This window comes from Schistocerca cancellata, chromosome 4, assembly GCF_023864275.1.
Source record: "Schistocerca cancellata isolate TAMUIC-IGC-003103 chromosome 4, iqSchCanc2.1, whole genome shotgun sequence".
NCBI classification, from domain to species: domain Eukaryota; kingdom Metazoa; phylum Arthropoda; class Insecta; order Orthoptera; family Acrididae; genus Schistocerca; species Schistocerca cancellata.
The window spans coordinates 568,874,398-568,899,427 of NC_064629.1; the positions used below are offsets into that span (position 1 = coordinate 568,874,398).

Consider the following 25,030-nt stretch of genomic DNA (forward strand, 5'->3'; position numbering starts at 1 on the left):
CTTTAACTTACGGACATGAGTATACTACACATGCATATTTTAGCAATTTTAGTTCTCACTTCAATTCCCTCTACAATAAAAATTAAACAGCAGTAAGTTGTTCCCACACATCCTCTTGGACTGTTAGTCTTAGTGTCGAAATTACACAAAAATCAAATACAATAGCTAACTTAATTCCCACTGACTTGTAAGGCTTTTTAGATTAAATATGTTTTGCATAGATCATGTCCTAACGCTTATGAAAAATGAATTGTATTCACTGATGTGACTTAGAGTTGTAATGTCATATACATACTACACACTATGATGCTAAATTTTAAATATTGATTCTATGTAGAATACCTCTGTAGCATTAAATATTGGTGTACTTTTGATCTGGCACAGTAAATGTAAATTTCTCAGTCAGCTGATGATTGAGTTGGGTGCTTTTTTTCCTTTCTTTTAAGACTGATTATCTGGACCTTGTAAATATTCATGTTGCAGGATTTAGTTGTTAGCTACAAATGGCTAGGAGCAATTAACAATGCTGCAATTAACAATACTTCCACTAATGTGCATTAAATTCAAACTTAGAGTGATCAGATTGTCAGAATAATCACGCAGGAAATTTTGAAACAAGCCATCTACTGCATGAATGGCATGCTTACAAATAATACAGGGAGTCCCAGGAGTAATGGTCAATATTTCGGGACACGACAGGAATGATAATTTGAAGCCAAAATATTTAGTAAACATGGGCTCTAAAATGCAAAATTTCATAGTAGCGAAGATGAACAGGTGCTCTTAACTCTTAAGGTATGCACTTTGGAACCGATGTTTACTGTACATTTTTTCTTCGTTTTGGTCCATACTACTACCTCTCAAAATATGGAAATAACAGAGTTTGCAGTAGAAGAGGCTTATTTCACAGTATCTAAGATGATGAATTTGTCAGAGCGCTTAAGATAAGCATTTTACCGCCCATGATTACTAGACCCTTTTGTTGTAAATGATCTTCAGGGTGTATACGTGGACAAGGGGGGAAAAATCCTGAAATTTTTTCTTCCCGGTTAAAAATACACTTTCTCCCGGGTGAAAACACACTTTTTCCGTGTTAAGTGACAGTATATTTTCTTTGCAAAACTTATCGATCCTTTGAATGGTTATGGGTTAATACACGGGCGTTGAATTTCCCGGCCGGAAAATATCTTTGATGTGCAGCAACATGTGCGCTGCGTATTTTCGTATTAGGAAAGTATACATTGAAATTCCACCAGACATATGTTACTTTCTGAATCACTGAAATCGATATTGCGATGTGCTTTTGTAAGCCAGTTATTGCTCATGTCACGTGATCTCGCCAGCCGATGACAATGGATATTCAGAGCATAGGACACGTGATGTAGCCAGCCAACAGCGACGTCACTTAAGTAGCACGAACACACAAACAGGGAAAGTTAATAGTTTAAATTAATATACATAGTGCTGCTACAAGAAAAGCAAAGCGTTCACATATAATATTGGTCTCTGAGGTTAATAGGCTACAACAGAAGCTAAGCATTAACATATAATGTTGATCTGTTTTGCGCGTTATACTGTAAGATAAATCACACGAATGTGCCAGTAAAATTTTTAATGATGACATAAATGTCTTATCTTCAGGGTTCGAAATTCTTCTAAATGGCTAGTCATCAAGAGTTGATTTTTAAATGAGTCAAACGCTCTGTGATTTAATAAATTCATGGTACATTCTCGCACATAGTTCAACTTACGTAAAAGGATATTTACTTTGAAAGTAACGCTTTTCAAACCACTATTTGCAATATTTTCCCACGACCTGTTAGAAATTGGTTCGTTTCAGCAGTTGCCAGAGAGCGCAGATAACAGGAGACCGCGCTTACGCAGTTACCATGGCATAGGAAGTCCGTATGTACGTACGTGTAAAACACTGAAAGACCATACATCATGTCATAAAAGAAACAAGACATCAGAGGATACTCCAAGAGCATCACAATTTCGTGAACCATACTAAAGTGTGCACATTTAAAATGCATACGTGAAACGTATATCCAGATTCCCAGTGAAGTAGACCTCGACCTTGCATTAAGCTTTTCAGTGTGATTTTCGGGATGTAAATTTTCTTGGAGCACCAGTACTGTATTACATAGTGTTTGGTTCTTTATTATGGCATAATGCCATATGTGCTAGAAGATGAAAATGTGCACTTGAAAAACTGCGAACAGTTGAAACTATCCAGTACTGTGGAATTAAACATTTCGTTTCATATACATTGACTGCCTCTGCCGAAAAGGTTAATAAAAGTCAAATTTCTTTAGCAAACCGACAAAAATAACTTCATTGTTCTGCAAGGCGATTAATGCTTGACTGTCAGAAAGGTGGAAATAAAATTTGAAACTAATAACATTTTAGCCTTCCGTAATTAGTGAATGTGTGTTAATTGATTTAATAGCGCCTGGCCACAGATATCCGTTTTGTTTTCATTTGACGTGAGAGTAAACGAAGGAGAAACAGCAAAATCACTAAATGTGAATGTGGTGTCACCGCCAGACACCACACTTGCTAGGTGGTAGCTTAAATCGGCCGCGGTCCATTAGTACATGTCGGACCCGCGTGTCGCCGCCATCAGTACTTGCAGACCTAGCGCCACCACATGGCAGGTCTAGAAAGACGGACTAGCACTCGCCCCAGTTGTACGGACGACATTGCTAGCGACTAGACGTACGCAGCCTTCCTCTCATTTGCCGAGAGACAGTTAGAATAGCCTTCAGCTAAGTTAATGGCTACGACTTAGCAAGGCGCCATTTGTAACATTGCATGTATCTTAATGAGTCTCACTTGTATCATGAAGATTGCTGTATTCATCAGAGAATTAAAGTTAAGTATATATTATAAGCTACGTACTTTTCTTGCTACCATTCAATAGTTATCCTGTTCCAGAATTCACGCCCGTCTGCATTACATCGCGTGCCTTTCGGCTACCTCCGAGTGGCGTGGCTCTTGCTACGCCACAACAGTGAACATGGGTCACATGGAGACTACCCACTAAACTCAGACTGCCCTGCGCATCGTCACCCGGATCTAAGATAATTGCTAACCGGGTCAATACTAATAAAAAAATCGAATTTTCAAAATTATGTTCATCTTGTAGCGCACATCTTCCTGAAAAGTCTGAAACATAAAACGTGTGTTCGAGGAAATGTAAGACACGTTGTTTGGTCTTAAATGTGCCAAAGTACAGTGCCACGCCTCTTTAGACAGCATTATTCTATCGCACGTCACTGTATTTCGTCCGTGGAATTTAAACGTGTATATTTAGTAATGAATGCCATCAAACTATATTCAGGACAGTGGGACTTTAAATGTCCTGTCGTGCCTCTCCTGCATTCGGCCGGTTTGACAGCCTGGCCCTCTTTTTTTTTTTTTTTTTTTTTTTTTTTAAAAAAGAAGCAGCAGCTCGCGATTAATAGCGGATGGGATTACTTGTAGTCGGGAGAACAAGAACTCTTCAGAAAATATGCACTATTTATTGCCTATTAGCTAATAGCTGTTTTGTGTGACATAAAATTAAATATAAGTTACCTAAAACCAATAAAGACAAGAGACAAGCAAGAAAGTACAAATTACTTCAATCCTTAGCTCCTAGCCTTTTTTTTTCTCTAATCTTGCTACAGCTTTACATGGCATGGTTTCCTTTAAGTGAAAGAATCTATTACCTCATCAAAGTTCGTCAAACTATTTTTGCTACATGAAAAATCGAAATGTCGTTATCTAATACTGAAAAAGCTGTTAACACAAATATGCCCCAAGACTGGTGTGGTTTCTGGATCTGATTATGTCTATTTTGTCACTGTCTGGCTAGATAAAACAAAATAGGCCTTTCTAATATTGCAGCAATTTTGTAACACACACTAAATAAACGAGACTTTTTTGGCACAAATGGCCATTTTTATAACAAGACAGAATAAAATTCACGAATTATTATCAATATCAAATGCCTATTAGGCCTACTACAAGCAAAAAGCGTAATGTTAGGAAATAGTTTCACATTTCATTCACACGCACCAGTTTCTCAAGAATGAGATCAAAAAGTAGTATTGTGAAATTGTTATATAAATTTGGAATTGTCTTATTCTTCATAATTTCTATAATGTTCCAATTTATTCTCCTTCCCCATTCTAAAAAACAATCTTGTCATCACAAATTGTGTAGCTATTCCTGTCATGGTCAAAATTTGTTCGCCGATTAACTTCACTAAGCCTGCTAGAATCACAGGTTTAGTTATCCCGCAACTATTCACTGGTTAGGCGTTGTTATGTATTCGTACAACACGTTTTCCACGTTACTTCCAGAATAGAACTTGCGTGGCTGCTAGCCGGGGACTGTACAACTGGTCCTTACTAGTGTAGCGATCTGCCAAAAATTTTGTCAAAATTTCATTTTCTTGGATACACCGAGAAGACAATATGTAATCTTTCTTACCTGTTATTCCTATTAGTCGTTTATTTCCATTCTGGTAGTCTGAATATAAGGATTTCGCTAGTAATTATAACAACGCTGATCATTTGCAAACCCAATCAACCACATGATCAGACGGCAATTGGCATTCATCCGTTTGGCTTTACTCCGCTCAGCTCATATAGCCCCGTCCCCTTTTGTCTGGGGAAAGTTTTTTTCTAGATGCGATGAGGATGTGTTCAAAAACAAACAGGGATGCATTTTAGAATCATATGAATAATCGATAGACCAACATGCGCTGGATACTAAGCACTTTGTGAAACAAGCTTTTTTCCCCCTCAAGAATATGAATTTGGTGCCCCCTTTTTCCGGTAGCATCTAGCTGCTTGCTGCGACTGCTTGCACAGTCAACAACCACATTCCTGTAGCCAGAAGCGGGACGATCTACTGCTGAAACGCGGCTGTGAGTCTGCTCGCAACTGCTAAAACGAATCTCATGTAAACAGTTGTGATTCCACGCTCATCGGAGGCAACTTGTTGTTATGAAGCATTGCATAGTCTTCCTAAAGCCTTTGACACATTTTGCTGTTGGCACACGCTTACATGAGCACTGTGTGGTGGTGGTGGTGGTGGTGGTGGTGGTGTTTAAGGCACATTTCCTTTGCAATTTAAGTTATTTTCATTTTTTCTCTTGTTTATGTCTTATTGTTGAAGAGTTATTCTGCAGTAGTGGAATGCAGTAATATCCTTTGTCGGAGTACTGGTTCTTACCTGTGAATGTTACAAAAATTTAACTGAAAACTAAAGAAAGGAAAAATTCCCGGAATTCTAAAAAAATCCTGGGTTTTTCCTGGTTTTCTCCTGGATGAAAAAATTCCCGGATCTCCTGGCTGTCCCGGGTCGTATACACCCTGATCTTTCCTGTCGTATCCCTGAATATTGACCATTCCTCCTGGAGACACCCTACATGGTGAGTACAGGGTTATTACAAATGATTGAAGCGATTTCACAGCTCTACAATAACTTTATTATTTGAGATATTTTCAAAATGCTTTGCACACACATACAAAAACTCAAAAAGTTTTCTAGGCATTCTCAAATGTTCGATATGTGCCCCTTTAGTGATTCGGCAGACATCAAGCCGATAATCAAGTTCCTCCCACACTCGGCGCAGCATGTCCCCATCAATGAGTTCGAAAGCATCGTTGATGCGAGCTCGCAGTTCTGGCACGTTTCCTGGTAGAGGAGGTTTAAACACTGAATCTTTCACATAACCCCACAGAAAGAAATCGCATGGGGTTAAGTCGGGGGAGCGTGGAGGCCATGACATAAATTGCTGATCATGATCTCCACCACGACCGATCCATCTGTTTTCCAATCTCCTGTTTAAGAAATGCCGAACATCATGATGGAAGTGTAGTGGAGCACCATCCTGTTGAAAGATGAAGTCGGCGCTGTCGGTCTCCAGTTGTGGCATGAGCCAATTTTCCGCGGGCTACGCGTGAAACTTGCCCTCACGCGTTCAACCGTTTCTTCGCTCACTGCAGGCCGACCCGTTGATTTCCCCTTACAGAGGCATCCAGAAGCTTTAAACTGCGCATACCGTCGCCGAATGGAGTTAGCAGTTGGTGGATCTTTGTTGAACTTCGTCCTGAAGTGTCGTTGCACTGTTATGACTGACTGATGTGAGTGCATTTCAAGCACGACATACGCTTTCTCGGCTCCTGTCGCCATTTTGTCTCACTGTGCTCTCGAGCGCTCTAACGGCAGAAACCTGAAGTGCGGCTTCAGCCGAACAAAACTTTGAGTTTTTCTACGTATCTGTAGTGTGTCGAGACCATATGTCAATGAATGGAGCTACAGTGAATTTATGAAATCGCTTCAATCATTTGTAATAGCCCTGTACATATTTAGGAATAAAGGTGGCAACTCCTCCTGGCCTCTACCTGTGCTAACCCACTGTAACCACATCATCTACCTAACAGTTTCTCCTTCCTTTGTTCTGTCACCCTGTCCCAATCCACCCCTCTGTCATCTTCATTGTGCACCACACTTCACTGGTTCCTATACCCATATGTAGCCCCACCAACCCTCCCTCCCTCCCACATTCCTATCTTGCACACCTGCTGCCTCTCCGAGCCACTAGCTACTTGTCCCCAATCCCTACTACTCCTCCTCCCTCCATGTATACCACTAACACAACCCCCACTGCCAGTCCACTGACCACACTGCAACCCCATCAGTGTGTGTCCTACTGGCACAATATAGATGCAGAGGGGTCCATACAATATGTTGCACACTAATGATGCATGTTTGAGGACTACAGACAGAGGTTTATGTGGATTAAAAAAATGCTATCTGATCTCCATTAAAGTTCTGTATATCATCTTAACCTGCCAATGCTCAGACAAAACAGCTTGCACCTACCTTGAATTTTCATCTGCCGAAGTTCACATTCAGCTTCGATGCTAATTAAGGCTGGATATATTTCAATGACAGTCATATCACATTTCAGATTTTTTTCCAATATACAAGTTGCATAAAGTATATTTGTTCCTTATTTATGTAGAAAGCCATTTGATGAGAAATGTCCATGTTACACATTACTATTCTCATTGTAACGAGCACTGCATCACTGACTTTTAAATATACTTAACATAAAAGTTCATAGATTCAACAATTTTATACCCAACATTATTTATGGCATATGTAAGTAACAAATGGGAGTAAGATTACAAAATGAAAATTCCGAAGACCACCTTTTCCTCAAAGAGCCCATTTACATTGTGGTTGCATTTCAAAATTGTGTGATAGAACTGTGTTACTGCAAAAGAAACAGGAATTCCTCAAATGTATTAAGGCAGCCGCTTATAGGATGGAAACAGAATGCAAATATAAAAGTGTGGAAAATCAGGAAGAATAACATGTAGCCCTCCTTAACCCTTGCAGATGTTAAAAACGCATATATTCTTCCCCAGAACACCGTGCAGTCAAACCTATACCGTGCTATTTGTTCAGTGTGTGTGATAGTAACTTTGCTTACAGCCATAATCATAGTTATTATTAAGATGATGTTACTGTGGCAACTTACAGCATTTGGCTTATTAAATTATGCAAACTGTTATACACTCTAGGACAAGCTGTTCCCACAATTCCCCATGGAACAGGCGTGCTCACTGTAGCAGTTCTGAGCCTATGTGGTGGAGGGGGGTTATGAGTATGAAATTGGCAATCGTGTAAGACGCAGCTGATGTATCGCAAGCCTCCACTGTGCTGGCCCCTTTGATTGGTTGACTGGTTTGTGTGGGTTGAAGGGACCAGACTACAAAGGCCATCGGTCCCTTTTTCCATGACCATGAAAACCCACAAGGAATAAAAACAAGCAACGGAGGTAACAAGGGATGACACAGAACAAGAAAGACACAGAAAAAGACCAGAAAAAAGGGAATGAAAAACACACAGAGTTGTACAGTGGTTGGCCGACCATGGAAACAAAAGGAAAAGCCAACCACCAAGAGAGACACTAGAAACCCCAATCTAAAACTGTAGACCAAAGGCTAGACTCAACACAAAAAAGACACAAACCCTCAGATCAAGCGATAAAAGCCCCCCTGCGTGAAGAAAACTCAAAACTAAGCCTGCCATGGCAGCGTCATCCTTTAAAAGTGCAGGAAGCATATCAGGCAGCGTGAACATCTGCCTGAGTGCAGTTAAAAGCAGACAGTCCAACAAAATTTGGACCACTGTCAATGCTGAACCACAGCGACACAGAGGTGGGTCCTCGTGGCGCAATAAATAACCGTGCGTCAGCCAGGTGTAGCTAATGCGTAGACGGCAGAGTACAACTGAGTCCTTGAGAGGGGCCTGCAAGGAGGAGCACCACACACCGGTAGTCTCCTTGACGACCTGCAGTTTGTTGGGTGAAGGCAGGGTGCGCCATTCAGCACCCCAGGTACCAAGGATATTCTGCCACAAAACTGACTGGAGATCACTATCCGAAAGGCCTATCTCCAGGGCCGGTGCACAGACAGCCTGTTTGGCCAGTCTGTCAACCTGTTCATTACCCGGGATGCCGACATGACCAGGGGTCCACACAAAAACCACGGAGTGGCCGCAACGGGCAAGAGTATGGAGGGACTCCTGGATAGTCATCACCAGACAAGAGTGAGAAAAACACTGGTTGACACACTTAAACTGCTCAGGTAGTCACTACAGATGATGGATTCAGCTGGGCAGGAGCGGACATCCACAGAGTGTCGTTCAGGGCAATCCCCAAGAGTAAAAGCATAACCAACTCTATCAGCAACCATCAAACCGTCAGTATAGACTACAGCAGAGCTGGCAAACGTGGCAAGGATGGAAAAAAGCGGCAGCGGGAGGCCTCAGGAGAGACTGAGTCTCTCAAACTTTGCGACAAATCCAGCTGAAAGCATGGACGGGGCACACACCATGCGGGTATACGGACATGGGTCCAGAAAGGAGGTGCGAGAGGGAAAAACTTAACCCCTGAGAGTAGAGACTGGACGCCAATCGCAATCTGACACCCTGACCGGGGCTGCCATTCCGGACGATGGATGACTGAGTTGGGGAACAGGAGACGGTAATTGGGATGTCTGGGCAAGCTACAAACATGCGCAGAATAAGCGGCCAGCAGTCGTTGGCACCGGATCCACAAGAAGACTGGTGACAGGGCTCTCGCAGAAAGCTCCAGTGGCGAGTCGGATCCCGCACTGAAGGATGGGGTCAAACAACCACAATGCCGAAGGCGATGCCGAACCATAAGCCAAGCTCCAATAATCGAAATGGGACTGAATCAACTTGTGCTGCTGTCAGAAAGGGGTAGACTGATCGGCACCCCAGCTGGTGTGACTCAAGCAACATAGTGTTAAGATGGTGCCAGCAAGTTTAAGCTGCTGAATATCAGGGAGTCAAGTCAACCAGGTATCAAAAAGCAAGCCCAAAAACCGATGTGTCTCCATCACGGCAAGAGGTTGGCCATCAAGATAGTCATGGATCAGGGTGAACAGTGTGATACCAGCAGAAATGTGTGACGCAAGTCTTGGGGGCCAAGAACTGGAAGCCGTGCATGACTGACTGCCCAAGACTGTGCCCTGCAGATAGCGCTCTATAGTTGCCGTTCAGCAACCGCAATGCCATTGGAGCTGTAGTACAGACAAAAGTCATCAGCATACAAAAAGCAGATACGGACGTTCCCGCAGCTGCAGCTAGCCCATTGATAGCAACTAAAAAGATACAGACATTCAAGACCTTGTGGGACCCCATTCTCCTGGACTCAGGAGGAACCACGTGAGAGACCAACTTGCACGCAGAAGGAATGAAGCGAAAGAAAATTTTGAATAAAAATCAGGAGCGGGCCCCTAAGACCCCACTCATGATGCGTGATGAGGATGTGATGTCGCCATATTGTATCGTATGCCATCCGCATGTCAAAAAAGAAAGCAACCAGATGCCGACAGCCGTCAAATGCTGTACAGATAGAAGACTCCAGGCAGACCAGATTATTGGTGGCAGAGTGGCCCTTACGGAACCCACCCCGAGACAGAAGGCCCCGAGACAGAAGGCCCCGAGACAGAAGGCCCCGAGACAGAAGGCCCCGAGACAGAAGGCCCCGAGACAGAAGGCCCCGAGACAGAAGGCCCCGAGACAGAAGGCCCCGAGACAGAAGGCCCCGAGACAGAAGGCCCCGAGACAGAAGGCCCCGAGACAGAAGGCCCCGAGACAGAAGGCCCCGAGACAGAAGGCCCCGAGACAGAAGGCCCCGAGACAGAAGGCCCCGAGACAGAAGGCCCCGAGACAGAAGGCCCCGAGACAGAAGGCCCCGAGACAGAAGGCCCCGAGACAGAAGGCCCCGAGACAGAAGGCCCCGAGACAGAAGGCCCCGAGACAGAAGGCCCCGAGACAGAAGGCCCCGAGACAGAAGGCCCCGAGACAGAAGGCCCCGAGACAGAAGGCCCCGAGACAGAAGGCCCCGAGACAGAAGGCCCCGAGACAGAAGGCCCCGAGACAGAAGGCCCCGAGACAGAAGGCCCCGAGACAGAAGGCCCCGAGACAGAAGGCCCCGAGACAGAAGGCCCCGAGACAGAAGGCCCCGAGACAGAAGGCCCCGAGACAGAAGGCCCCGAGACAGAAGGCCCCGAGACAGAAGGCCCCGAGACAGAAGGCCCCGAGACAGAAGGCCCCGAGACAGAAGGCCCCGAGACAGAAGGCCCCGAGACAGAAGGCCCCGAGACAGAAGGCCCCGAGACAGAAGGCCCCGAGACAGAAGGCCCCGAGACAGAAGGCCCCGAGACAGAAGGCCCCGAGACAGAAGGCCCCGAGACAGAAGGCCCCGAGACAGAAGGCCCCGAGACTTAAGTAGCCAACTCCAACACCGGCACACCATGCATTTGTGCAACTTGCACAGAATGTTGGTGAGGCTAATGGGGCGGTAGCTGTCCACCTCCAGTGGGTTCTTGCCAGGCTTCAGTACTGGTATGATAATGCTTTCCCACCACTGAGACGGGAAACAGAGAGGTGTTTGAGCATCTGATAGTGGATGCATTCTGGCCCAGGAGCCGTATCAGGGCAAGCGGCTAGGGCACTTTGGAATTCCCGCACAATGAAGGGAACATTGTACAATTTGGGGTGGTGCATATGGAATGAAAGGCTCCAACGTTCCAACCGCTCTATCAGGGAGCAGAAGGCCAGCGGGTAATTCATAGAAGTGGAACTCAGAGCGTAAGCTCTGCTAAGAATTCTGCAATCATGTCTAATTCAGTATAGACGGCTCCATTCAGGGAAAGCCCAGGTACACTGGCAGGGGTCTGATATCCATAGGGTCACCTAATCTTGGTCCAAACCTGTGATGGAGAGGTACGAATGCCAATGGTGGAGACATACCTTTCCCAGCACTCCTGTTTCCGTTGGCGAATAAGGCGACAGGCTTGGGCACAGAGCCACTTAAAGGGAATATGACATTGGAGGGCCTGCCTGCTATCTCGAATCACCTCAGCAATCTCCGGTGACCACCAAGGCACAGTCCTCCACTGAGGAAACCCGGAAGAGCAGGGGACTGCAGATTCTGCCGCAGAGACGATGCTGGTGGTTATCGTGTGAACCACAACATCATGGTGTCATGAGAAAGAGGTGCAATAGTGGCAATAGAGGCAAACGAGTCCCAGTCAGCCTTATTCAAAGCCCACCTTGGGAGGCACACAGGAGGGTGCTGCTGCGGCAGTGACAGAAACAACAGAAAGTGGCCACTACCGCACAAGTCGTCGTGCACACTCCAATGGACGGATGGTAGAAGGCCAGGGCTGCAGATTGAAAGGTTGATGGCTGAGTACGTGCCATGTGCCACAATGAAATGTGGCGGCACCATCATTTAAGAGAGGAAGGTTGAACTGCACTAACACTTGCTCAACGACAGTGCCTCGGCCCATTGCCACCAATCCACTTCACAAGTGGTTATGGACATTAAATTCGCCCAGTAACAGAAAAGGTGGTGGCAGTTGTGCCACCAGCGCAGCCAATACATGCTGCAGGATATCACCATCTGGTGGAAGATAAACGCTGCAGAAAGTAACAGCCTGCGGTGTCCACACCCTAACAGCAACAGTCTCTAAAGTTGTTTGAAGAGGGACACGCTCATTGTAAAGAGAGTGAAGAACGTAAATGCAGACTCCACCAGATACCCTCTCATTAGCTACCAGATTCTTATAATAACCCTGATAGCCATGGAGGGCGGGGGTTTGCAATGCTGGAAACCAAGTTTCCTGGAGAGTAATACAGAAGAAAGGGTGGAGGCTGAGAAGTTGTCAGAGCTCAGCAAGGTGGTGGAAAAAACCACAGCAATTCCACAGGAGGATGACACTGTCCACGGCCGAAAAAGGTGTGAAGGGACCGAGGAGGCAGATTAAGCCGCTAGGTCATCAACCGCCACCCAAGGAGAGGCTGAATTGAGAATTAGTGCATCTGAGGTAGGGGCGAGACTGGGGTCATCGGGGGACGCCAAAATCTGCAAATCGTCCTCAGACTCAGAGCTGGTAGGAACAGCGGGCACAGAGGCAACCTAAACCTCGCCAGTCTTACCCAGCCTATTCTTCTTCACCTCCTCCCTCGGCTCCTTAGGAGCAACCTGGGAGGGAGACTCAGAAGGAGTGTCAGGGACAGACTAAGAGTGGGAAGCTCTTCGATCCACTGCTTGTGGCTCCTTGAACCACTGACTGATGTCAGCTGTTGCACTGGAGGAAGCCTTAGAAGGCAGACTTCCAAGGGACCCTTTCCACGCGAGAGAAGCCGGAATGCCGCGGGCCAATTCTAACCCCCGAACCAGGGGGGGGGTCCTTTGATTGTTCACAGTAAGCGACGATGCTCCAAAATACACCTGTACATGTGGGCATCGAGGGGGAGAAACAATGATCGAGAGATGAAACAGCCTCAGAATAATATTACTGACATGCATGTTAAAAGTTAAGGTAGGTACTTAGATCATCATCATTTAGTTTGACAATATTCCGGAAGTCTGGTTTTGAAGTTAAATTTTCTTATTGAGGAAAGTAAAGATACTAAAAATATCTTGTGGGGGTCTTTCGTATAAAAATTCATAGATTTTGGATTAAATATGTCCTTTTTCCATTTAATTCTGATTCAAACACTGAAAAATATTGAAATGATTCTTACAATTTTAAGAAAGATAGTGAAATAAGAGAAGCTATAGAGGTACCTGTTTAGACTGAAAGATTACTATATAGAAAGATATAATCTGGAGTGCTGGAAATGCAGTGTATAAAACATGCCAGTTTGGAAAGCTGTGAATACGTACTCTCTTGTCCACACCACCAGGCTATCAGCTCGCTGCTTTCCACAAACTGGAGTTGTTATTGATATATTTCAAAATGTCATATGTGGCAACAATGATTTTTCTTGTGGATTCATCTTTCAAAGAATCTCCAAATTTGTTCAAAAATCAATTAGGTTTCTATTTCTTTTCAGGAGCCTGAGATGTGATACAAATTGTAGAAACTTTCTTGCAACCTAATTCCTAGTTTCCTTTTATAACTTCATCTTGCTTGGCACTGCCAAGAATTTTTAAGCTAAATGTGGTGAGTTAATGCATTGTTGTTACTTCCCATTTATTGATTAAAAGTGGTTTTGTTCTCTTAGAAATGACATTTTACCTTTTCTTTCTAGAAAAGAGCAGTTCCAGCTTTCACAATACATAGAGATATACAGTGTTGGTGTTTTGGAGGCTTAAAGATCACGGAAAGCAGTTTTAAATGGTGTCAGAAAGTTTAATACATCTTCCAATATTTTTTGTCAACAGAGTTAAGTAAACTTTTTTTTGGGAAAAATTATTAGAACTTCGAACCACTGAGTTAATTGACTCAAATATGTCTAGTTTGCTGCTCCATAATGTGTGTCCACATCTCCTTTCAATGACTTCTGCAGTAGGGCCTGAAGGCCAAGATCTTTTAAAAACGTTGACACCTTGACAATAATTTATTAATTGCTGTACATCTCACTGATCACTGGTATATTCTCTAGTTGTGTGCTCCAGCACGGTATTGACAATAGGCACTTAGCATGACACACACTTATATTAACGAAGTGCGACTACAATGTTTGGACCTCTGTTCCTGATGCACAGTGTTGAATAAATCTGACCAGCATAATATAATTATCAGTTCATGTTTAATACTTTTCCCAGTCTTTTTCAATATCACTCTCAAAATCTCTTGTGCACAGTACTCGATCCTCAAGTTTTCCTTTTTCATTGTTAATGTGAAGTACAGTCACTACAATTATTTTACAATATGAATTACTCCCTAAATCAACTGTTAGTGCCTCTCCTACATCTCCAAAAACATTCCTCCTCTCTAGAAACAGCTCAACACAGACAGTTGGCAGTTTCCTTTAAATTTCTCCCAGGTGGTGGTTGGATGAGGTAGCAATTCTTTAGCACTCACTGCACTGTATTTGGTTCCCTTGTCAATGAGTAACTCTTTTTTGACGTCACAAGAAAACAAGTTTCACATCCAACTTCGAAAGGTAAAATGTCTTTGCTTGCAAGTTTCAAGAGGTGTCATGTCTTCCATCCTTACATATTATAAATTATCATTTTGCATACCGAACACACACACACACACACACACACACACACACACACACACACAGCCTAAAAATATATAACCAGGCATCTCAATATATAGGACTTTTCATGATAAATTAAAATGCTATTGCCCCCTTGGATTAATTTACGCAGCAGGACGGACTGGTAATTTGAGCTGGATAACTTTTTTTACACACCCCAATAAGAATATATATCGCTTCATAGAAATATCATTTTAGTATTATCTCATTATTTATTTGTGTAAAAATTATTTTAAGTCTCCCTTAAATTTTTGAAATTTCTCCAATATGCAAACCAAATGGATTGCAATGTAGATCACGAGATGAATAAGTCACAATTCAGCTTTCTCTGCAGTGAGATAAAAGATGTTTGAAAACAAAGTTGGTAAGGACAGGAAAGCATAGCATCATTCAATTCTGCACAAAGATCTTGTATGAGTGACTATTACTTGAACCTTAGTTAACACTGAGATCTGGCTGTTATCACACTAAAGTGCTACTCTCTTATCAGAATATAAAACGCTATCAACTGTAATACGGGGAATTGAAAGTGCCCGCCACTGAGTGCCCAAAGTTCTTCAAAATGTTTAGCACACTCTGCAGTGAAGTGTATGCTGATATGAAACTTCCTGGCAGATTAAAACTGTGTGGCGGACAGACACTCTAATTCAGGACCTTTTCCTTTGGCAGGTATGTGCTCTACCGGAACGTACGAGACGAGGTACTGGTGGAAAGGTCGCAAGTTCAAGTTTCTGTCTGGCACACAGTTTTTATCTGACAGGAAGTTTCACTTTTACAGTTCTTTAACATACCTTAGGCAAGGTAATCAGTAAAGTTTCTTGGCAAACAAGATAGGCAGGAATCCTACTGGTACTTTGAAAAAGAAAACATTGTTCCCCAGCCGCAAAAACATTAAGTAAAAAAGGCACGCATGATTTTTATACACACATTTCTCAGACAAGATCTTTCATTTCTCCCCAGCCAGCTCCAAATCATTCGAAGTTGATGAGCTGTAGTTGAGAGGCTGGAGCTAAAAAGAAAAAAATGTAAAAATTGTCAAGAAACCAGCAATTCCTTACCACAGACACTATTGCAAAAAGTGTGGCACTTGAACTTGCCTCAGAGACTCCAGTCTCTCACAAGAAGTTATGTGGAACATTGCTGGAGAACAGTATTCAACCAGAATACATTATTGTTAATTAAATAAAATCAAAATAAGATAATGATGACTTGTGTAGTTGTGCATTTTGAGAATTTTGGATGTTCAGACAGTATAATTTGTCGTAAATTCAAATTTATTTTGACCTAATGGTCAAGGTACATGAGTTGTGGCAACAATCTTTGAATATATCAGCAACCAAAATACACACACACACACACACACACACACACACACACACACACACACACACACACACACACACACTTTTATGGTGACAAGTTATTTGACAAACAGATTGCAATGATACAACTTTTTAGATACCCCAATAAGTATATATAGCTGTTCATAGAAATATCATACCTAGATCTCCATGAATACCCAAATTTATCATATCCCAGGGGTGCCTGCAGATTTGCATAATTTTGGCCCCATCCAATCCTTGTTGCTGAGCCTTCTGGCATATCCTCTATAGTAGCTTCGTAATACCAGATACCCGCAGTAACAGCTGTAACAGAACAAACATGTCCTCCAGACCCACACACACATGAACAGAACTACATATTTTACTTATTCTTTTGAGTGGCGAATATGCTCCACACTTTAAGAGCTTTCTTCATATACACTTGAGCAAATAGAGAGACTGCAAATGAGAGTATGAGCTGGATTAAGCTCACTAAACTGACAACTCAATGCTTCTATTACTCAGTGAATTGTCACCATTACTTGTAAGTCATTTACAATCCACCAGAATTTTTCCATTACCATATTTAAATGCTTTATTTAAAATTAGTCAGGTGAATGCCCAAAAGCAGGGTAACAATGCCAACATCTTTGCTGAGGGAATTTCTCTTTCCAAATTAGCAAAAGAATTTGTAAAGCGAAATTTTTATTTTCAATTTTTTCTGCAACTTAAAAGTAACTAAAATGGTACATGCTACTACTAATTCTAAAAGGGCCACAAATTTCATAAGTTGATCCCTTTCTCAGGACAAAAGAGTGCAAAGCTATGTCCCCTCCAATATGGGCAAGGCCAATAAAACATGGAGACCAAATGGACTACACTCAGTAAAGCACTGTAGTATTCAAACCACATCTGACAGCAAAATACTCTCATTCAAAGGATATCAAGAATACATTTGCTGATAATTGCATTTTTTTATCCAAGCAAAGATACTTGTATGCTGAAGCACCCAAGTAAGCTACAGCTGCAGTTTTTGTTTATACACAGGTTTTGTCTTTGGTCTCACAAGCTTTGTGGAATGAATATTATCTGTGTATTTAACTGTGTTGACTAGTGTCAAGTAACTACTTCTAAGCATTTGCATATTTTCCGAGCATTTGTGTTGTATGAGCTTACTTTATAGTTTATTGATAACCACAAGCAGTATAGTGGCAGTATTAGATAGAATCTAGCAACTGGTTGGGTTAGTGTGGTACAGACAGACATAAATTAAAGGTGAATAGGGACTGCACCTGTTGTGTACAGATGCAATAGGAATTGGCCATTGTCCGGAAACAACTGTAAGCTGTGTTCACCAAGGCCAACAGGTTGCTACCTTGGGCAGCCGTGATAGTGGGACACCAGCGATAAATTGTCTGGGATCTCTGAAGCCACAGCGCCTTCAGATTTGCTTGTTCTTACCAGTTGACACACACCTGTTCAAGGACACACAGCGGCAGGGTTGTGAACCTCTGGGCAGAAGGTGAAAGAGGATACTGGTCACGCAGCTATCCCGTTGCACCTTAAAAACTGATCCAACATACTGCCCACTGATGAAAGTTTATCTGAGCCAGAACAGGATGCTTTGTGTGTTGGAACTGGGAGCAATCTTCCTGAAATGTCCTAATAAGTGAACAACATTAAGAAAGTGTCGAATCCCTTTACAGAATTAGGAGATAGGTTGGAAAGGACGATCAGTGCCCATTCTTCTTGCTGGGAGGTCACACCGAAGATGTGAAGGAGGCTTTGCTGGTAGTCTGAGCACAACAGATGCACCAAGCCGCAAATCAAGGCTTACGTTGGCAGCAATGATGCCTGCCACCTCCTTTCAGAGCCTATTTTTGATTCCTACAAGATGCTGGCCATTTGGTGAAGACAACTACCCTCACATACAGGGTGAAAGCAGAGCTAGCATTTTGCAACATCATTCCCAGAACAGACCATCACTCTGGTTTGGAGTCAAGTGGGAGGCTCAACCCAGAGACTCGTATGATTCTGTTATGATCATGCATACAGATTTCTTAGACTCTGCAATCAACTGTGTAGTTAAAGGATCTCCTTCATAGGACAGGAGAGAAATGCTTCTAGAGGCCTGATTCAGATATGTTCTGGTTGCAAACAAGAAAGAATACCAGCCTCATTAATTAACCCTTTCACTGCTACAGATGTGCTAGCCACAGGCTTTCTGAGTGTGATGTCACTGTGGCATAAGCTGACTACCTGCAACAGGACCTTTCCACCTGTGACCGGTTTCTGCCTGCTGTATTACCTGTACCGGTCTCTTTGCATCGCGCTGAATATTTTGGTTGTAGCTTGTGAATCCAGTTAGTCTGTGCTCTTGGTGCATGCTAGCACAATAATTCATTCACAAATAAACTGCTTGTTGGAACATACTTCTGTTGCATCTGAATATATTTCAAATACATAAAATTAATTGTTCTCTGGCAAAGCTCAGGAACAGAAATTAACGTTTCCGAATGCAAAATCTTTCCTTTACATTGCAATAATTTGATCACATCATAACGAGATGAACCTGTAAAATTTTTTTATTAACTGACACTATGAATGCTGTCTCTTTACTTCGTGAATGGAATAATGCTGCTGCATGTGAAGAATCAGGTCTAGCACACTATTTCATCTGGAGACACACTTCAAACTCTGAACCTTTAAGGTTCTGAATTCTTTTTACAACACGCAGAACATATTTTCAACCCTTTTATATGTCCCTAAACAACTTCTACAGACAAAAATCACAACATCCAAATATAATTCAAGTCCGCTCTAAGCAGATGAAAATGTACAAATTTTGTGCCACTGGTGCAATGTGCACTATGTAATTACAATATGTACAAAATAGATACAGCATTTGAAACAGCAAGTCTGTTTCTTGCCAGAATACTTCTTCACTTGGAGAGACACTCCAAAGTGACGAAACAATTTTTCTGAATCCTTTCTACAATGATCAGTAGGTATTTTCAATCCTTCCTTACAGCCTTAGGCAGGTTTCACAGCCAATAAATCAGAATAACCAAATATAATTGTTTCCATCATGTTGGAATAACTTCACCACATCACAAAATGATGAATAAGTGTAGTTTCTATTTAACTGGGAATGAGTCCTGTGTATTTGGTGTTTATTGATTTTTTTTTTCCCCAACGGTCTTCTTGGTTTCAATTATTTGTGTTGTTGCATGTGGTCCACATTCATATTTCTCCCATCACACCACCTGATAGCAATCATTTTTAAATTGAAACTCAACTGATCTTCATTTCAGTTACCTCTGCAGTTTTATCATGTTGTTCCTGTTATGAACAGTGGCACATGTGGTTGTTCTGTGGTTGTGAAGCTACAGGAATAGGCCTGGGCTGGAAAGCCATTGCCAACATAGTTTGTCTCTAATTCGTATATGATCTTGTAACTCTTGCCACTATGTTGCCAGTTTTCTCCAAATTGTGGGACCAAATTTCCGTTGTAGCAACAATATATGCAGTGAATTCCAAAATGTACTCTGTCTGACAGTCACACACAACAAATGTCTAGTCCGTATCTACTTTGACTGGATAGAATAAATTGTTTAAAAGATAATCAGCCTTTTATCAATGAAAAGCTTCTGATGTGGATAAATTGCATCAATAAAATTCCAAATTTTGAATGAACTGTGACCTCCAGTATCTGCAAAGTTGTCACTGAAGTGTAGCACTTTCAAAAGTAAAATAAAATGGTCTTGGGACAGTGTTTTGCTGACTGGAAATCCCTTATTTTCAACTTTTGAACTTGAGCCATTAGAAAACAAATAGCAACAAAACAATAAAGTTCCCAAATCCAGTATCATTCCACCCTGACAGTCAAGAACACACAAATTCACAAGTATTTGCCTTGCTGTGTATATAAAACCAATTTGTTTCGTCTGCTATGAAATGAAACAGGTATTCCGATGGGAATATTGTAAAAAATTATAGAAAGCACGAGTCATTAACTGGTTGACATTTGTGCCCTGAAGCTGACTCTTAAAACACAGGCTTTGATGACTGGAAATCTGTTTCAAATCAAAAATTTCACTGAAGTATGCTCTTTTCGGAAGTATTTTGCAAGCGCTGTCCGATTTTTCAGATTCTCAATATCTGCCAACTGCACCACTTGTAGAAACATCAAACTAGTTTGCTGTAACAGCCAATGTACAAGACAGGACTATTACTTGAGATTCGATTGAAGATTCATCAGTGCTACTGACATCAGACAGAAATCACGCTCATTGACACTCCTGGAGAGTGACTATGGAACTGACTTGCTTCTTCAGTTTCTTATTGAAAATTTTGTCAATGTTGAAATCAAGTTCATTATTTAGGGCTACAGTTTTTATTTTATTGAGTTCCTGGTCATAGTCGTCTTGGGACATGGGGATAGGAAAAAGACGGTGGATCATGTGGAATGATTGGTTGGTTGGATTGGAGAAGGGATCAAATTACACCGTCATCAATCCCTCAGACCTTCGAATAACTAAAACTGATAAAACCTCACACTATAAGAGGGAACTACAATGGCCATAAAATTACAAACTATTGACAGAGAAGGGTGGAAAAAGAGAGGAGGGAAAGAAAGTGACTAATGACAGGGGCATGAAGGACAAAGCACAGGTAGACAAGATAGACACTCAAGATAAAACTGAACCCATAAAGAAAGGAGGGGGAAGGCAGAGGGCAGGGGTAAACAAACAAGCCAGGTCAAAGCCAGTCCAATCGGGGCGAAGAAGGGAGCAAGACAGCCTGTCATCCCCTCCACCCGCCGATAAGGTTGAAGGTCCCGCCCTTAAATAAATAAAAACTCCAATCACGAAGAAATCATAAAACTAGATCAGCCACTGAGGCACTGTCAGCTAACGCCAGGGGTAGCAAGTCAGGAAAGCTGAAAGTCTGTCACAGGGTGGCAAAGTCAGGACAGTCCAGTAAGAGGTGAACCACAGTCAACATTGATACACAACGACAGAGGGGGCGGGGGGGTCCTCACGACGGAGGAGATAACCGGGAGTCAGCCAAGTATGGCCCATGCGGAGCTGGTAAAGGAGGGCAGAGGCTTTAAGAGAGGCCCATAAGGAGCACCACCACATAGTTTTAGAATCCTTTATCGCCCTGAGCTTGTGTGGCAAAGAAAGTGTGCCATTCTGCATCCCAAAGTACCAAAATGTGACAACGTAATCCCAAGCAAAGGTCTATTTCCAGAATGCCGATAGCAAGAGATGGCCTGTTAGTAGCCAATTTAGTCAGTCGATCGGCAAGTTCATTGCCAGGGATCCCAACATGGCCTGGGGTCCAAACGAAAACAACGGAGCATCCACGTTGATCAAGGAGAGAAAGGGAGTCCTGGATAGCTATGACCAATGGGTGGCGAGGGAAGCACTGGCAGACAGCTTGGAAACTGCTCAAGTAGTCACTACAGATAGTGAAGGACAGTCCTGAGCAGAAGCTGCCATGGTCCAGTACGTGCAAGATGGCTACCAATTCTGCAGTAAAAACACTACAGCCATCTGGCAAGGAACAAGGTTCAGTGTGTCTCACATGTGTGTTTGGCAAAGTAGAATTTGTGGCGAATGGCTTCCGGAGGGACAGAGTCCTTTGAATTGATAGAGAGATCAAGACATAGCTGTGGCCGAGAGGTGCACCATGGAGGAGTATGTGCGTGAGCGGAGAAAAGAGGCAGTAAAGGGAAGTGCTGGAGCTCAGAAAAAAGTGCCTGAATGCGGGCAGCCATGGTAAGCCCACATTATGGCTGCCTTAGAGGGAAGTTGATCTCCATGTCTGGATAAAGGAGACCATAATTAGGGTGCTTGGGGGTGCAGCAAATGCAGAGCGCGTAAGATATCAGCTGTTGTTGGCTCAAAACTCGCAGCGGTGGAATCCCCGCCTCTGCGAGAATGTAAATCATGGGGATAGTCTGGAAGGCACCAGTCGCAAGTCGTACCCCACGATGGTGTATGGGGTCTAGTATCTGCAATGTCGAAGGTGACGCAGAACAATAGACAGGACACCTGTAGTCTGAAGGAGACTGGACCAGCGCTTTGTGCAATCTCGGGAGAATAGTGGTCTTCACCCTAGCTGATATTGCACAGACATCTAAGAACATTGAGATGTGATAAGCACGTCCTCTTCAGCTGGTGAAGATGAGGGAGCTATGTAAACCGAGCATTGAAGACCAGACCCAAGAAGCGATGGGTGTCCACCATCTTGAGGGATTGACCATTGAGGAACTGGTCCAGATGGGGATGGACTGTACAGCCACAGCAGAAATTCATGACATGACTTGGCAACGGAAAACTGAAAGCCATTGGAGAGAGCCCAAGATTGCGTCCAGTAGAGTGCCTCCCCTGTAGACGGCATTCTGCAGTGCCCATGACGGAGGAAGGGATGTAGATACAAAAATCATCATCAGTCAAAGAGGGGGACACTGTCGGCCCAGCAGCCACCAACAGTCCATTAATGGCGATTAGAAAGAGAGGGACCAACTTGGACCCGGAAAGAGCGACAAGAAAGTAAGTTACAGATAAAAACTGGCAGAGCGCCACAAAGGCTTCACTTGTGAAGAGTGGTGAGGATGTGGTGGCGCCAAGTGGTGTCGTAGGTTTTATGCAGGTCAAAGAAGACTGCAATGAGGTACTGCTGATGGACAAAATCCAAGCGGATAGCAGACTCCAGGTGGACCAAGTTATCCACCGTAGAGCGGCCACAGTGAAAACCACCTTGTTTTGATGACAAAAGGTAGTGGGATTCAAGGATCCAAAACAGCTGCCGACTCCCTTGGTAAGGGGGTGGCTTCCCAAGCTTCAACACTGGAATAACAATGCTTTCCTGCCACTGGGTAGGAAATACCCCCTCACTCCAGACAGTTGAAAAGGGTCAGTATACAACAGTGGCCAGCCACCATAAGTGTTGGAGCATTTGGTTATGTATCCGATCTGGTCCAGGAGCCGTGTCGGGACAAAGGGCGAGGGCACTGGTGGATTCCCACTCACTAAATGGGGCATCGTAAGGCTCCAAGCAACGAAAGACAAAGGCAGTTGTTCAGAGTCCTCCTTCAGGAGGAGGAACGTGAGCGTATACTGAGTTGATGCAGAGACTTGGGCAAAGTGTTGAGCAAAATACTGTGTGACATTTCTGGACGGGCAAAGACAACACCACGCACAGAAATTCCTACAACACTGGTGGAAGGACGAGGGCCAAAAATTCGCCTGAGTTCCACCCAGACTTGGGAAGACAGGGTGTGCAGTCTTATGGCAGCCATATATTGTTCCCAGCAAATCCGTTTCTGAAATTTGATTAGGTAACGGGCCCAGGTGCGGAATCGTTTAAAGACTATAAGAAGGGCAGTAGAAGGGTGCCACTTGAAGTGTTGAAGAGCACAGCGGCAGTCTTATGGCCACAGCAATTTCTGGAGCCCACCTAGGGACCATTTTCCGATGGGGTGAACCCGAGGTAGAACGGATGGCTGAAACAACTGTGGAAAGATCAGCGGAGTCAAAATGTGTGTAGACTCATCAATACTACCGTGTGGTGGTACAGGGGGATGGTAGCAGAGAAGGCCCACCTGGGAGGGTGATGGAGCGAGCAGGTCAAAACAATCGAGTAATGATCGCTGTCCCGTAAGTAACTGTGGACACCCCACTGAATGGAGGGAAGAAGGCTGGGGCTGCAGATGGAGAGGTCAATGGCAGAGAAAGTACCGTGTGCCACACTGAAGTGTGTGGGAGCGCCGGTGTAGGAGACAGCCCTGCCAGAACAGCTTCAACAGTCCTGCCCTGGGCAGTAGTCGTGTGACTACCCCAAAGAGGGTTGTGGGCATTAAAGTCCCCTACAAGCAAAGGGAGAACGGAGTTGAAGAAGGGTGGTTAGGGCAAGGGATGTGGGCAGCCTGTCAGGCAGGAGGTAGAGATTACAGATTGTGATTGGAGTGGCCAGATGGATCCTGACAGCAATTGCTTCCAGAGTGGTATGGAGGGGAACCCATTTACTAACAATGTCCTTGCGGACCAAGGTGCAAACACCACCAGAAGCCAGCAAGGGGCCAATTCGGTTTCAACAGAAAGCATGGAACCCACAAAGGGGAAAAGGGGGGGGGGGGGAGGTGGAGAGGAGCCTGAACCATGGAAACTAGGTTGGGAGTTCATCCCGAAATGGCTCACACTGAATGGAAAATGTTGGAAATGGAGGTCGAACCCCAAGGGGACCAAAAATGCCGAAAAAGGGATGGAAACAACAAACTAAACAATAGCACATACCAAAACAAAGCCGGGAGGATAGCCAGGTCGATATAAAGAAGTGCACCACGAGGGAAAGGAGGGGGCAGGGAGAAAAGAGCAAGGACAGGGAGGCAGAGGAACAGGAGCGGTAACGCAGTATGGAAAAAGAAAGGAGACTGCAATAGCTCGGGGCCCTGTGCGTGCCACACACAAACCCACAAAAGGAACTGTGGGCCCCATGGGGGGGGGGGGGGGGGGGGGGGGGGGGGAATAATGTAGAATGCTGCATTTTTGTAGGCTGTAGGATGTTAAAGAGGAAGCTGGATAGAGTGTCTCCCCTTGCTTACAGAAATGTTCATGGACAAGTGGGAGACTGACTTTTGTACATGTGAACCATAAGCAAAACATGTTGTGTATAGGTGCAGTTATGTCGATGATATTGTCTGTATGCCAAAAGGTTCCACCAGACAATTCCAGAACTTCATGAAAAATATAAATCAATGGCATACTAGCATAAAGGTCAGTAAGGAGTTGGTGGTTTCCATAAATAACTTCCTAGATATGCAGCAATGCACAACATGATCCGCCATCTCCATCCTATTCCTATGTGCCAGTTAAGAATAGGACCTGAGCCTCGATAAAATAAAAACAATCAGCACAAATAATGAATTTGATTCCAATCAATTTCAATTCTTTATTGCACAAGAACCAAACATTGTAGAGATATCATATATGTCATTTTGAAGAGAAACCCTGAAAGTTTTTCTTCTTCACGTATACCGCCACAGTGTAGTTTGGTAATTTGCCAATAGTCAGCACTAGTCGCAAACATGG

At 43.7% G+C, this 25,030-nt stretch overlaps 1 protein-coding gene across 2 annotated transcripts in view; it reads right to left on the reverse strand.

Moving 5' to 3' along the window:
- Positions 1-25,030, reverse strand: part of LOC126184716 (set1/Ash2 histone methyltransferase complex subunit ASH2) — a 187,009-nt gene that overhangs the window by 37,793 nt on the left and 124,186 nt on the right. For both annotated transcript variants that reach the window (XM_049927238.1, XM_049927239.1), the window contains exon 8: positions 16,109-16,253. In XM_049927238.1, coding sequence (XP_049783195.1) covers positions 16,109-16,253 — 145 coding nt within the window. The remainder of the gene's footprint in view (positions 1-16,108; positions 16,254-25,030) is intronic.